The 14,847-nt window shown below is 50.1% G+C and overlaps 1 protein-coding gene across 6 annotated transcripts in view; it reads left to right on the top strand.

Moving 5' to 3' along the window:
• Positions 1–14,847, top strand: part of PPP2R5C (protein phosphatase 2 regulatory subunit B'gamma) — a 139,056-nt gene that overhangs the window by 96,370 nt on the left and 27,839 nt on the right. For all 6 annotated transcript variants that reach the window (XM_079130103.1, XM_079130107.1, XM_079130104.1 and 3 more), the window contains 4 exons: positions 6,795–6,905; positions 7,905–7,997; positions 8,080–8,210; positions 14,011–14,070. In XM_079130103.1, the coding sequence (XP_078986229.1) occupies positions 6,795–6,905; positions 7,905–7,997; positions 8,080–8,210; positions 14,011–14,070 (395 nt within the window). The remainder of the gene's footprint in view (positions 1–6,794; positions 6,906–7,904; positions 7,998–8,079; positions 8,211–14,010; positions 14,071–14,847) is intronic.

The following is a 14,847-nucleotide window of genomic DNA, read 5'->3' as shown; positions in this document are numbered from 1 at the left end:
TGGAGGGTAGGAAAGCAGGGGGAAAGTGCTGGGGAGTGATGTCGGCCAAATGTATGTCATGTGTGTCATGTGCATGTATGAATGTGTGGCAACAAATTCCATCAGTATGTTCAACTATAACGCTCCAATACAAAAAAGTGGGGTGAAAATCTTTAAGTAAACTCAAGCTGTAGCTGGACACAAAATAAAATAAAAAGGGCTGGGGATGTAGCTCAGTAGCAGAGCACAAGGTCTTTCCATCTCCAGTACAGCAAACACAGACAAAAACAAGTCAGGTGGCTGGTAAAAGACTGCAGCCAACCTATCAGGAGGATCACTTGAATACACAAGTTAGGGATGAGTCTGGACAACATAATGAGAACCCTGTCTCAAAAAAAAAATAAGCCGGGCACTTTGGCACATGCCTGGAATCCCAACAGCTCGGGACGCTGAGGCAGGAGGATCTCGAGTTCAAAGCCAGCCTCAGCAAAAGCAAGGTGCTAAGCAACTCAGTGAGACCAAAATAAAACAAACTACACTGATACACATAATTGTGGCTATCATATTTTCATGCTTATCTGAAGTAAGGTCTTGTACATTTAGTTATAAAATTATTCATTGTTTCAAAAGTTGTAGCTAAGTTTCCTTTATAGTATTCTACAAAGATTTTGTAGGTTTTTACTTTCCATGCACTCACATGTCATTTAGGAACATATAGTTTGAGCATCCCTCATCTGAAAATCTGAAATCCAAAATATTCCAAAATCTCTAGCGTTTTGAGCATCAGCATGACAATTGGGAAATCCCACGCTCAGCCACATGTGAGTGGTCACAGGCAAAATCCAGCATTCTGACAGTATCGTAGAAACTCGCTGTCAGGCTTTACAAAAAAAGCTGAAGTATGAAAAGTAATTACAATAAGTGAAAAAGAATTTTTAAATTTACCTTCAGGCTATATATATAAGGTGCATATGAAAACTAAATTAACTTCCTGTTTAAACTTGGATTGCATCCCTAAGATATCTCATTATGTAAATATTTCAGAATCTGAAAATTCCAAAACTCTTCTGGTCCCCAGCATTTCAGATAAAAGATACCCAACCTATATTTGAGTAGATGATGAAAATAGCAAGCCATTCAAAATGAGAGTTTTAAATATAACTTTCTTTCCCTAAATATTATACTCTGGCATCTATGTGGAGGGAATATTGCATTCTTTGACAGCAGCTGTGCCCTGGAGAAAGTGGCAGCAGGGACGGGTGAAGAACAGGGCAGTTTCTGTTCACCTGGAGGATGTGCTGAGTGCCTGTGCTGGGGCAGGGGCGGGCAGGAGAGGGACGCTGCCCGGCAGCCTCAACCCATGGTTGTATTTCAGAAGAGCGGGGAGAAGACGCAGGCCGGGCCACATAGCAGAGCATGCGATCAGGGACACGGCTGGGGTTGCGAGCAGGGCACAGCCAAGAGCTGCCGTCTGATCCAGCAGGTTCATGGCTCTCGGGTGTCACAGTTGAAAGGTGACTGATGTGTGCTTGTCCCAGAGGATCCAGTTGCTCTCCACAGGTGCTCGAGGACCTCCTAGGTGCAGGTGTTGAGGCTGAGCAGTATGACTCGGGCTTTCATTTCCAAGTTCGACTGGTGAGGAAAGGGGCGGTTTAGGTTCACTGAGTTCATAAAAAATTCAGTCGAACTTCTGTTAAAGGTTGCATTCAAGTGGGGCACTGTGCCACTCGCCTACGATCCCAGCTACTCCTGAGGGCGAAGCAGGAGGGTCACAAGTTCCAGGCCAGCCTGGGCAGTTTAGTGGAACCCTGTCTCAGAATAGAAAGCAAAAAGGACTGGGTTGTAGCTCAATCCCTACAAAAAAGAAAAAGAAAAAAGAAAACTTGCATTGCCCTCGCACATGGCTCGTGAGGCCCCGCCCCTGCTGCTGTGGACGCCCCTGCCTCAGGTCTTCCTGGGGCTCTTCTTCAGAGCTCTGTGATCTCCACTAGGCCTTCTGACCAGGGCAGTATCTGCCAGGCGTGGAGTGTCAGTGTCTGGGGGATACGGGGGGCTTCCTATCTAGTACACTTCCTTGTTGCTTTGTTAGGAGAAAGTTCTGCTGTCGGCTGTGGTTTTTGCAGCTGGTTGTGGACCATCCAGCTGTCATGGTCAGCTGTGCCTCTGTTTTCCAACAAATGACACTTTGTAGGGTCTTCTTGTTGTTGCTGCTGTTGTTTAGGGATTTTTTTATTTGGTTGGTTTTGATACCAGGGGTTGAATCCAGGGGTGCTTAGCCACTGAGCCACATCCCTAGCCCTTTTTTTTTTTTTTTTTAAAACAGGGCCTCACTGAGTTGCTTAGGGCCTCGATAAGTTGCTGAGGCTAACTTTGAACTCTCAATCCTCTTGCCTCAGCCTCCCAAGCTGCTGGGATCACAAGTGTGTGCACCACCACACCCTGGGACAGTTTTGTATTTAAAAAGCTAATGTTAAAGGGACTTATCCCTTTCCCAGGAACATATCTCAGAAGTGTGTGCTTGGAAGAGAGAGGCCACTCACCTGTTATAAAATCCTGCCGAAACTGGGCACAGTGTCACACACCTGTGATCCCAGCCGCTCTGGAGGCCGAGGCAGGAAGATCGCAAGGTCAAAACCAGCCTCAGCAATTTAGCGAGGCCATGTCTCACAATAAAATATGAAAAAGAGGGCTGGGAGTGTGGCTTAGTAGTCAAGTGCCCTTGGGTTCAATCCCTGTCCAAAAAACAAATAAATAAATAACAGATCCTGCCCACGTAAATAAAACTGAGAGGGTAGTTAATAGTAGACTAGCCCTGTGGTTTTGAACAGAAAACTACGAGTAATCAAATATGTCTTTCCTATTGCCTCTAAAATTAGATTAGCAGAGTTGTGTTTTGGAGTGTATCCCTTCATATCTTAAAATCCTTATGTGTTTTAATGTGTTGCAGTTCTGTCATGGTATAAAGATTCTGTGCAGTGGTAATGAATGATACAGGTACAGAACAGCTGCGTGAGATTGCTGAATCGTAAGAATTTTCAATAAAACTCTTCTCAAGTTGCTTTGGTTTGCATCTGATTCAGTAAATCTGGAGTGTGGAGAGACCTGCAGGACTGAGTTCAGAACTGAAAGTGGAAGTGCCAGGCAGACAGCAGAAGCGGGCACCTCCGGATGTCACACAGAGCCAGTCCAGGTCTGCACGGTGGAGCTGCATGGTCACGTGCAGACGCGTGCCCCGCGCTGCCGCCGCCCTGAGGAGCTGAGATGGGGCGGGGGCGGGGATGCTGGATGACAGTAGGGTGGCCTGGTGAAGAGAAAGAACCTCTCAGCAGTCGAGAGGCTGGAGGCTCAGGAAGGTGTAGGAAGAGGAAATGGAGATGCCGCCTGGCCTGGTCCGGTGTCTGCGTCCACGCCTCTGGGTGTACTCTGAACCGCGTAAGCTCAAGAGTTCATAGCGAGTCTGTGACCACATGAGACCTGAGACTGTAGACCTCCCAGTCTTGATTCCCGTGGTGCATCGATGAAGGCCCCCTGCCGTGGTTCCCTAGGGCTGGACTGCACACCGGGAACAGGGAGTGGCAGGTGCTCGGTGACAGCTGGAGTTGCACCACGTGTGGCCCTCCGCAGACTCGCCCGGAAGCTCTGTGCTAAGAAGTCTCCCTGGAGGAGAAACCCAGCAATGGCTGTGGTATCGTATCGTTTGTTTCTTTTTTTTTTTTCCCTGAAAATTACTAGCATACTATTTAACTTTTTCTAGAGGTGAGCACTAAATTGTGCAGTGTAAGAAAGTGGGTTAGGGTTTACAAGTAGATTTTTTTCTTACATATGAGAAACACTTCTAATGGACCAGAGTGACCAGTAATTAAACTGCTGGATCTGGGGGGATTGTGGTCAGGGATGCCACGCTAGTCTGCTGGCGCTGCCAGGGCTGAAAAGCATGAACCTCGGGTGTCCATTTCTCTCAGAGATCACAGTGCTGGGCAGGGCTCCAACTCACAGGGTGCTTTGTCCTCATGTGGCCTTTCCTCGAGCAAGTGTGTTTGGGTGGGAGGTCTGGTCTCCCTAAGATCAGAGCCCACCCTTAAGGACCTCACTTACCAGTTACTGCCTTCACATCCCATCTCCAGCTGCAGCCACAAGGGGTTAGGGTTTCAATGGCTGAATGAGGGGTGCAAACATCCATACCGAAAGAGGGCCCACGGGCTAGCAACAAGGTGCTCGGTTCACCTGGCAAGCACCTAATCCAGCACCCAGGATTCAGTGAACAGACCATAACCTGTGGTACTCAGCTAAGCACTGCAGTGGGCTACAACTTGAGACTGCAGTTGTGGCTTTCCAAGTACAACACAACCAGTTTGCTGAGGAATCCCAGCTAACTGGTGTTCAGTCACGGTTTTACCAGAGAAACAGCAGGAGAGGGAGAGGTTTTCAAGGAACTTTGAACTGAAGAGCACATGCCAACAGGAGGCAGGTGGGTGGAAAGCAGGCAGCTCTGAGCTGGTGGGAGGTGACTCGCATCCACAGGTGGGACTCTTCCTCCAGGAAGCCATAGCTTTGTTCTTAAAGACCTTCAACCGATTGGATGAGGCCCACCCACATTATGGAGGGTTATCTCTACTAAGTTAACTGATTGTAGATGCGACCCACATCTACAAACACCTCCACAGGACACCCCATCAGTGTCAGCCTAGCCAGGTTGGCATGAGACGAACCTCCACACGGGGGTGCCTGTGCCTCTTCCAACTCTTCAGCTGTGATGGGTTACCTCACACCCTCCTGCTCCTGGATACATCTTGGGCAGATGGCGTAGCTTTCCTATTGTCTTTAGCTACAGGGCCCCCTCGAGCTTAAGGCTGTCTTCTCAGACCCGCCCCATCTCACCCAAGCCTACCCTTGTGGGCAGCTCCCTCAGGGACTTGAATCAGGGTGGGGGAGGCTGCCAGCCGCTCTGTGCTCCCTGAACCAAGCCGGAAGGCAGTTGCCTGTGTGTTCTGTCACTGTCTGTGTTCTCCACTGGTGGTGGCCCTCCGTGTGTGGTGTGCCTGTGACTCCTGGACAGTGCTCAGCCTCTGGGAGGACGTTACCTCCCCTTCCTCCACACCCCAGCCTCCCCCACAGCCCACTCTGCCATCTGCTTCTGCCTGTGGCCAAGCACCATCCTGTTCCTCAGAGGCCTCTGCTCCCAAGTGGGCTCCTGGCTGGGGCTGCAGCTCCCACCCGTTGAAGAGCCAAGCTCCCATCCTGCTCTGAAGGCAGCCCTGGCTCCCTCCCCCACCATATGCCTTGAGGGGGCCCAGGCAGCCCGATCTTAGGAGGCCTGGAGACTCAGTTCTTGCTCACCTCTCAGCACTTCCGCAGCCCAGAGGCACAGAGCTGGGGAAGGTGTTTGGCGATGACAGACCTGGTTCTTTTGCCCCTGCGCAAGCGCTGAAAGATACGGTGGCCCATACAGACAATGTGACCTCCTTGGTGGCTACACACCCTGTTCCTCCTTGCCTCGTCCCTGGGCTCTGGGAGCAGGGTGCCAAGAGGTACTCCCTGCCTGGTCCCCTTCTGCCAAGGGCCTCTGGGCTGGTGACAGAAAGCATCCTGCCCACCAGCCAGTCTCTGGGTTCACTGCTGGTGGTCTGGGAGGCCTTACAGGGCCTTGGCATATATCCAGTTCACAGAGAAAGTCCTGGTCGCCAGAGGGAAGACGGTGCTGGAGACACATCAGTGACAGCCAGAGCTACTCAGAGTTAAATGCCAAATTTGTTCCCTTTCTACTATGTCTTAGGAAAATTACTCCTATATTTTCACTAAAAGATTTTTTTAAAGTGAGTGTTTCTGGGCTTCCAGCCATTTCTCCTCTTTCACCCCTACACCGCCTGCTTCCACTGCACTTGCCCTTCATGTCAGCCCCCGCCAGGCAACGGAGGAGCTCTGGTGCCGCTGCCTCATAGTCGGCGACTTCGTGGGTTGGGTATCAGTAACTGTGAAGAAAGAAGAAACGGGTGGCAGTGAGCACTCACTGGCTTGACCAGACTGGGCATCTCAGCTGGCTTACTGGGCTCCCCTGGGCCACCTCTTGTCCCTGCCCTGCAGCGGGATTATCTTTATGTCAGATATTTGATGCGTACATTTGAAGGTGTGGGGCAGGGGCTCTTTTGACCACTGGTAAGCCAGGCTCCAGAGCCCAGAGCTGCAGCTGGCCCACAGTGGGCTCAAAGGTCAGCAAGGTAACCACTCACATTTAGGGTCAGTACAAGAGAAAAATATGCTGTAAGTTGGTGATACAGAAAAACTCGACCTGTCGAGTGCTGTGCAAGGCAGACGACAGAGTGTGACTGGCCAGTCCAGGACATGCAGCTCCCCTGGGGATATCCTGTGTCGACAGCTGCTCCTCCTCCTCGTGACAGGGCAGTTGCAGGGCAGGGCCGTACGGCCATGGCTGTTTCCTCACCGTCATGGTCTCCACCTCTGCTCTTGCCGCACTAGACTGTCCTCCTGCTTTCCCACCCACAGACAGAACAGGACCTCAGAAGCCCCTGCTGCTCTCTCAGCGTTGGTTGACATCATCTGTCTTTGAAAGTGTGACAGTTAGAATCAAGATGTCTCTGGGGGTCGGCCCGCTGTTCACCTGCCTGAGGCCACCTCTTTCTGCTGCACTCTCGGCCCAGGCTCTTTGGGGGGCCCACACTACTTCTGAATTTTGAGGCTAAGGGACAAGCCACTTTACCATGAGAAGCAATTATCATTAGAATTACTGATGTATTTTAAATGTCCTTGGTACTTATTTTAAATATGCTGGTTGTAATCATAGAATATGTGGATTTTAGTTTGCAGTTAACATGTTTCGAACCTTGCCACCTTCCTCCAATCCTACGGGAGCCGAATTTGACCCAGAGGAAGACGAACCAACGTTAGAAGCAGCCTGGCCGCATCTGCAGGTGCTGGACTTGGGGGATGGCAGACCTGAATAGTAGGTTATTCCCTAAGCTCAGCTGCTGGCCAGTGGCCCTCAGGTCTTCAGTGGTACAGACCTTCCAAAACTACAGATAAAAGAAAAATGTTTCAGCATAGAAGTGCACGTGTGTACGCTTTATACAGACTACAGAGCCGTGTCTTCTGTAGCGTTGCCCACTTGGTGGTTAACCATTGAGGTCAAGCCTAGAGGACTTAGCGGGTATGTTCCAGCCTTCAGTCCTGGATCTGGCTGTGCCACTGCGTATCCCAGGCTCCTGAGCTGACTGACGCCTTTTTCTGATGTATCTGTGAGACACAAGATTGATTGGTCAGGAGGCACCAAGGCCAGCATGACAGAGCAGGGTCAGACGTGAGGATAGGGAGGCCACATCACCACAGGAAAGAAGTTGGGGAAACCAGGGAGGAACCAGAGGGTGGAACACATGGGGCGGGGGGGCACCTCAGGAGCCAGGCCTTCCCCTTAGCACCTGGCGTCCACACCTGCTCCTGGCAGGCAGGCCGCTCCATGGCACCCAGCACACTCACCAGTTGCAGTCGAGGGCCTCATTGTTGGGCCCCTCTCCCCTAGCAGACCCAGAGTTCCTGTCAGCTTGGCTCTGTGCCTCAGCACTGCAGGGAACTTGCAGGTGACAGGCTGCAGATCCCACCTAGACTTTGGTCACGGCCTGAACTGTGCACTGGGGGCCTGAGCAGTTACTTAAGCACTGGTGACATGGGCCATGGAAAGCATTCTGCTTAAGTGCCATTTAAGGGAAAGTGCAGTTCTCACTAAAAAAAATGACCACCCCAGTTATAATTAAGTTAAGCATATGATTCAGCATTTATTCTGTAGCGATGTGGCTTTTTGTAAAAGTCTTAATATTTTCATGCAAATAAAGATTCAGCTAAGTATATTTTCATCTCCCCTTGATAAAATACCATGGTGTTTGACTCACTGTTGTTGTTGTTTTTTTTCCTCCTAGCTTGTTTATGAATTTTTCTTAAGATTTTTAGAGTCTCCAGATTTCCAGCCTAATATAGCGAAGAAATATATTGACCAGAAGTTTGTATTGCAGGTAAGGTTACAGATTACCTGAGCCTGCAGCAGCCCTGACCTGCAGAGTGCGCTCATCACTGAGTGTCTTTTTCTTCTTGAAGCTTTTAGAGCTCTTTGACAGCGAGGATCCTCGGGAGAGAGATTTTCTAAAAACCACCCTTCACAGAATCTATGGAAAGTTCTTAGGCCTGAGAGCGTACATCAGGAAACAGATAAATAATATATTTTATAGGTAAGTCCCTGCATGGGTGGCGTTCATCCTCGAGCATGGTGTTTTCCCCGACCTGGGTGAGGACAGTGGAGGAAGGCTTCAGCCACGTGCTTGCTGGGCGCTGCAGGCCCAGTGAGTGTCAGTGGGCCTGGCCCTCTGCACGCTCCAGGGCCTGCTGTCCAGGTGGCTTCCCTCCTTTGCTCCCCAGACCTTGCCATGCATCCTGACTTTGTTTCCATTCTGCTGAATCGTCCGTCCAGTAGTCCCAAAATGTGGATGGGTCGACTGTCTGAACCACCTTGTTCCTTCCCTGCGTGTGCTGCCTCATTCTCTCCCTGTGGAATTTTAGTATGGAAGGGAGGAATGAGCAGGGAGTAACTGCCTCAACCTGGGAACCTCTGTGAACTCAGATCCAGGGGCTCTGGCTGAGCACCTGGGAGAGCGAGCCTGCTGGACAGTGGGCAGAGCAGGATAGCTTTCCAGCACTGTGCTGGGCCTGGGCCTGCAGGACCCTGGGGAGTGATGGCAGACAGCCCACAGCTAAGAAGGCGCACTCCCGAGGGCTCCAGGTGCTGTGTGCACTGTGACTTCCTCACACAGCCCCGCCTCCCAGCCCTGCTCACATTGCGGCCAGGCCTCATAGGTTCTGAAGTCCCTCAGTCTACTGACAAGTGCCTGCTACTGCCCAGGTCTCTCGGTGGTGGGTACAGCCTTCCGAGCCCTCTGCTCACGTCCAGGCTGTCTCCTCAAGAGCTTTGCGGCCTTTGTTGCCCCTCCTGGCTCACCCTCTTCTTCTAGCCCGTCATTCCCTAAGCCCCCCAGTCTTCCCGAGGAGCCCTTTCCCCAGGAAACGTGCCCGGCAGTGGCTCCATCCTGTCTGGTCATGTGCTCTGTCGTGTCCCCAGGCCCAGCACCAGCTTTGTGTAGTGCCTGCAGCAGCACAAGATGAGTGCCCGTGGGGATCAGTCCCTGTGGCTCCTCGTCTGTCCCTGGGAGGCTCACCAAATAAGCCATTTATTCTATCGATTCTTGGTTACTCAGGTTAGCTTGCCTTGCCTTTCTAAGACATCTGACTACAGGAAGTGACAAATCCCTCATGATGACAGGAACATTGTAACAGTGTCCCTCCGTGAGATAAGAAAGTGGGGGAGTTCCATGCGGTCTAGCTGCAGGGTCAGGGCTAGGGCCAGGCCAGCACCTGGAGGAGTCCTAGGTACCAGCCACAGTAACACACCGTGGGTCCTCCCTCCATCACAGTGACTGAGCAAGGGAAGCAAAGACGAGCGGGGCAGGCAGGCTGCAGCAAGTGCCAGGCTCACAGCAGCAGCCCTCCCTCCCTCCCTGCTCCTGCCCTCTGACTCCTGGGCACCCGGTGGCTGGAGACGTGGCCCGATTCTGTGCCCTTGTCTTCGCCATGATAGCACTGTGGCATTGGTGCTCGTTGTGTGTGTGGCTCTCCTTTGAACACCTCTGAGTTCCCCAGGTCCCATTTGTATCCTGGCACCCGTGGCTGAACAGAGCCAGTCCCGACTTGCCAGCTGTGATCAGGATGACGTTGTTCTCCTAGATGTCATGATTCTGTTTTATGCTTCTTGGTACCTCACTTCCTTTTTAACAAGATCGTTACTTGCCTGCTGTTGGTATCTATCAGGACATAATATACACTCTTTAAAATAGCATAGAACAGGTACAATTTAAATTCCAGCCTTTTGATCCTAAAATTAAAGCCTTGCTTCCAGTGGTTCTGTTTCCTCAACACTAGTGAGTTTGTTCAGGTAGCAGAACCACAAGTGCCTCCAACACCTGCGTGAGGTAGGTGGGACCGGATACCGCTTGCTGGGAGAGCGCTTGCACAGCGCATGCAAGGCCCCTGAATGAGCAAGCAGGCGGATCTCAAGCCCAGGAGAAACCTAATCAAAATACTTGGCTTGCAGGGGCTGCAGCTCAGTGGTAGAGCACTCGCCTAACGCGCATGAGGCACTGGGTTAGATCCTCAGCACCACATAAACAAAACAAAGGCATTGTGTCCGTCTACAACTAAAAATAACTTTTAAAAAATACTTAGCATATTCAAGTCATTACACATTGACTTAGTTCTTTTCTTACCAAAGGGTCAGTTCTAGAGTCTAGTATTTCTGTGTTTTTTTCCTCTGAGTAATCTTTTCTATAAATTATTTTGGTGTAGACAATCAAAAGCAAACATGTTATTTAGATTCTATAATTTGCTTGGTCCTTCATTATTTCATGTGAGAAAAAAATCAAAGAGCTCTTGAGAGATATATTCAACTTACCTAAGTTTGTCGTGCAGGTTGAGCATCCCTAATCTGAAGTCTATACGCCAAACTTCAAAACTTTTTGAGCCAGATACAGTGGCACACGCTTGTAATCCCCAGCAGCTCCAGAGTCTGAGGCAGGAGGATGGCAAGTTCAAGGCCAGCCTCAGCAACTCACAGCAACTTATGAGGCCCTAAGCAACTTAACAAGACCCTGTCTCAAAATGTACAAGGGCTGGGATGTGGCTTGGTGGTAAAGCACCCCTGGGTTCAGTCCCTGGTACCAAAAAAAAAAACCTTTCTGAGCACTGACGTGATGCCGCAGCACTCCTGCGGTCCCCCTCCTCTGGAGGCTGAAGCAGGAGGATCACTGGAGTCCAGGAGTTCAGGGCATCTCAGTGAAATATTGTACCCCCCAAAAAAAATTATTTTTAATTTAAAAAAGTAAGTGACAGGAATAGTGAAGCATTGTATAAAATTACTTTGAGGCTATGTATAAAAGGTGTGCATGAAACATAAGTGAATTTCAGGTTTCAGCTTGGGTCCTGTCCCAAAATCGTTCACTTTATGCATATGCAAATGTCCTAAAAGCTGGAAAAAGTTCGACATTCAAAACTGTTTCAGGTAAGGGATTCTCAGTGTATACAACCACCTCTTATAAGAAAAGTATTTCAAACCTATTTTGTTCAACTTCTTGAAAATGTTAATATAACCAGGCATGGCGGTGCACGTTATCCCAGCAACTCTAGAGGCTGAGACAGGAGGATTCCAAGTTCAAAGCCAGCCTCTGCAACTTAGCAAGGCCCTAATCAACATAGGGAGACCTGTCTCAGAATAAAATATGAAAAGGTGATGTGATTCGGTGGTTAAGCACTGGATTCAATCCCTCGTTACACCCCCCTCAAAGAAAAAAGGAAATGTTAATATAAGTTCGTATACCGTATCCCGCTGTAGTCAGTTTGCTTTAGACAACTTGACGCTCTGCTTGGCAGAAGGTGGAACCTGAGGGTTAGGTGGGCAGGGCGGATAGGGGCTCCTCTCCTTAGCTGCCCCCCACAGCCTTGTAGCTGAGTCACCACCTGTCATCCTCACAGTGCTGTCACCTGCACTGGGCTCAGCATGACTGCTGTGCTCCAGTGGCATCTGCTAGGGCTGCAGTGTCTGAGGTGGCTCCTCACTCACGTCTGGTGGCTCTGCAGGAATGGCCAGCACAGCAGGGGCTGCTGCACATCTCTGTCCACGTGGCCTCTCTGGGTGACCTGCTTGAGCTTGCCACAGCTGCTGTCAGGAGGAAAGATGCAGAAGCTGCCAGTTTGGTACAGGCTTGTCCCAGCACTGGTGTGAGGTCCATCTGCCCTGTGTGTCAGGAGGTGGTCACGGACAGCCCAGACTGACAGGAGAGGAAGCAGCCACCTCTTCCTGGGAGGCAGGAGGAGAGGAAGTGGTGCTGTCCATCTTGGAGACCTCTCCACAAGCAAGTTTCTGCCTGGATCTTAGAATCTGCTGAAGAATGAGAAACTCCCCAGCTTACTCTAAATGGAGCTCTGTCTTCTCTCCCATTTTGTCTCCTCTGGAAAAGTAAGGAAGAGAACTAGCTTCATTTTCTCTTTCTTACATCCACTTCAAGTTGAATTAAAAATAATTAGAAATTAAGAATTGTTTAATAAGAATACAGTAATGTCAGCAGAGTGTGGCAGCACATACCTGTAATCTCAGCAATTTAGTAAGACACTGTCTCAAAACGACCAAGGATGTAGCTTGGTGGTAGAGCACCCTTATTTCAATCCCCAGCACCCCCCCCCCCCCCCAAAAAAAAAGTAATGCTGGTTTTGGAAAGCCAGATGGCTTAGGGCTGAGCCCATTCCCAGGTGAATGCGTAAGGTCGGGGAGATGACCAGAAGAAGCACCCACGCGGGGTCCCCACCCCTGGCTCAGCTCCCAGAGTGAGCTGCAGCTGCATGGCCATGCTTGCAGAACTTTAGGCTCGTGCATTTAAACCATTTCAAGTATTTCAAATAAAATAAGAGGCAAAGGGGAGCCTTCATGTTGCATGTTAGAAATAATGCTTGTCCACAGGGACGCCTGCAGAAGGCACACTTCCGCCTGGTGGCAGCCTGCCCTCAGAGTAGGAGCTGGAAGGAAGGGAAAGGCAGATGTGACTGGAAAACTCCAGTGTCGCCTCCTGAGCAGGGTCGAGGGTCTTTCAGTGCCCCCTTGCTGTGCTTTCAGTCCACGGGCAAGTGCATCTTCCTGCTTCTGTGTCTGGCTTGCCAGGGGTCCTGCTGCTGCTGGGGTTGGAGCTCAGTCTGCCTTCTTGCCTGTCGCCCCGACTCCCAGACCTGCATTCTTTCCCACTCCACACCCCATCTTCCTGAATATCTCAGAAATCTTCCTGTGGGACTCAGGTCAGGCCCCACCCCTCGGAGAATCCTGGCCCTCTGGACATGAAGGAACATAAAGACCCCTCATCAGGCAGATTTCACATCTCTGGGTGTTCGTTCTCCACCTTAAGGTCTCTAGTCCCTTTGTTTCAAAGAAGGACAATGAAATTTCAAATTCAAATTATCTTCACGAACTTATTTTTGGCTTAAAGCTGTTTCTGAATGAAAGGTTTTATCTATGAGGCAGGAACCTTTTCAATACCTCTTGCTTCAAACCAAATCCTGTGCATGCATTGGTGTAAAGCTCGCCGGGTGAGCCTGGGTTGGGGCAGCAGTAGGCCTTTTGCTCCTGTGGGAGCAGAGAACATTTTCCTGTTCCTTCTCCCTATTCCCAGCCCATTCAGCAGATTTAAGTGTCAAACAGATGCCAAGATGGTCCTAGCACTAAGCACAGTGGCCAAGTCCTGTCCTGCCTGGAGGGAGACGCTGAGGAGGCTGGAGCACGAGGGCCAGGAGCCCTGCCAAGGCACACACAGTGAGCACGACAGAGAGGGGACCCAGGGGCTGCAGCAGACCCCAGGGACACTGGTGCTCTGAAACACTGCCTTCGAAGCAGCCAAGAGGACATGCAGGATGCCAGCAGGGAAGCAGACAGTGTGGTCCAAGAGCCACCCGGAAGAGCTTCTGCCCATTGTGGGGACTGTGCCGAGTAATAGAGGCTGTAAAAGTGACAAGAAATCACCTGTTGAAGTGCAGCAGAAATTACAATGGATTAATGAGTGGACAGGTAGAAGGCTGGATGGGTGTCGGTGTGACAGGCTCATCGTGGACAACTGGATCTGGGTAGTGGAAACATAGGTGGTCCTTGTGAAGTTTTGAGCTTTTCTGCACATTTAAAATTTCTCAAAATGAAATATTGCAGAGAAATCTGAGCAAGAAGAGCCTTTGTCTTCAAGACACTGACTCTCTAGGCTTTGCAAAGCTGCTTGGCATCTTGAAGGGCGTCTTGGGCAGGGAGCAACTGCCCCCGGAAGGTTCTCACAGGTGCACGAGCCTCTTGCTACCCGGCTTCCTGGCTTCCTCCCGCAAGCTTTGTCTGAGAGGATTTTAGTCTTTCCAGCTGTTACTTCAGGGTCTGATTCTAACTGACAAATTGTTTTTTTCTAGATTTATTTATGAAACAGAGCATCATAATGGCATAGCAGAATTACTGGAAATATTGGGAAGGTAAGTTTCTGTGACTGGCAGCAAAGGATGGAGGGTGGAATGCACACCAGAATGATCAACTCACTGAGCTCGGCAAGGCAGTGTGGCACTTTCTAAAAGAACAGAAGTGGAGCCCGTGAGCTCTTGGGTTAGAGCACACCAGGTAGAGGCTCCATCTGGACTGTGGTCTTGTCCAGGTCCCACTCCATACACCTCAGTGTCATTACTGTGGCACTGGGACTTCATTTCCTCAGGAGCAGTGTTAAAAGTAGTTACCTGAGGTTTATGTCAGATGCTCATTAGAAGAGTGGATGTACACTTGGGATATTGCATGTTAATGTTCATGCTAATATCTCAGATCGCTTTGACTTTGTGGATTTTTCACATGTGTACCTGTAAAATAATTGCCATCTCAACTTTTCATCATCTTAATCCAGGTACAGTTCTCACTATCATTCTTTTAAAATCTGTAGACTGTATATTTTATATTAGGCCCCCAAACCCACTATTCCCAGAGTTCCTCAGGGTTCCAGAGAAATGGCTTGGGAGTGCTTTTCCACACTGCCTTCCATTCCATGTGCAGGAGCAGCTTGGGGTTCTGAGGAGCCTACAGCGAAGAAGCCTGTTCTCGTACTAAATCTAGTGGTTCCCTGCAGCATCTGAACACAGGCTCTTTTCTCACAGATACTGTTGTCTGGTCCTGAGCAGGAGCTCTGAGAAAAGCTTTGCTTCTCTTTTAGATATGGTTTGAAAAGCGTCTGTCCTCACTGGGAATTCGTAGGTCAGTGTCCCCAGGCC

The sequence above is a fragment of the Sciurus vulgaris genome (genome assembly GCF_902686455.1).
Source record: "Sciurus vulgaris genome assembly, chromosome: 2".
In the NCBI taxonomy this organism is placed as follows: domain Eukaryota; kingdom Metazoa; phylum Chordata; class Mammalia; order Rodentia; family Sciuridae; genus Sciurus; species Sciurus vulgaris.
This window is presented reverse-complemented; position numbering and strand designations above follow the sequence as displayed.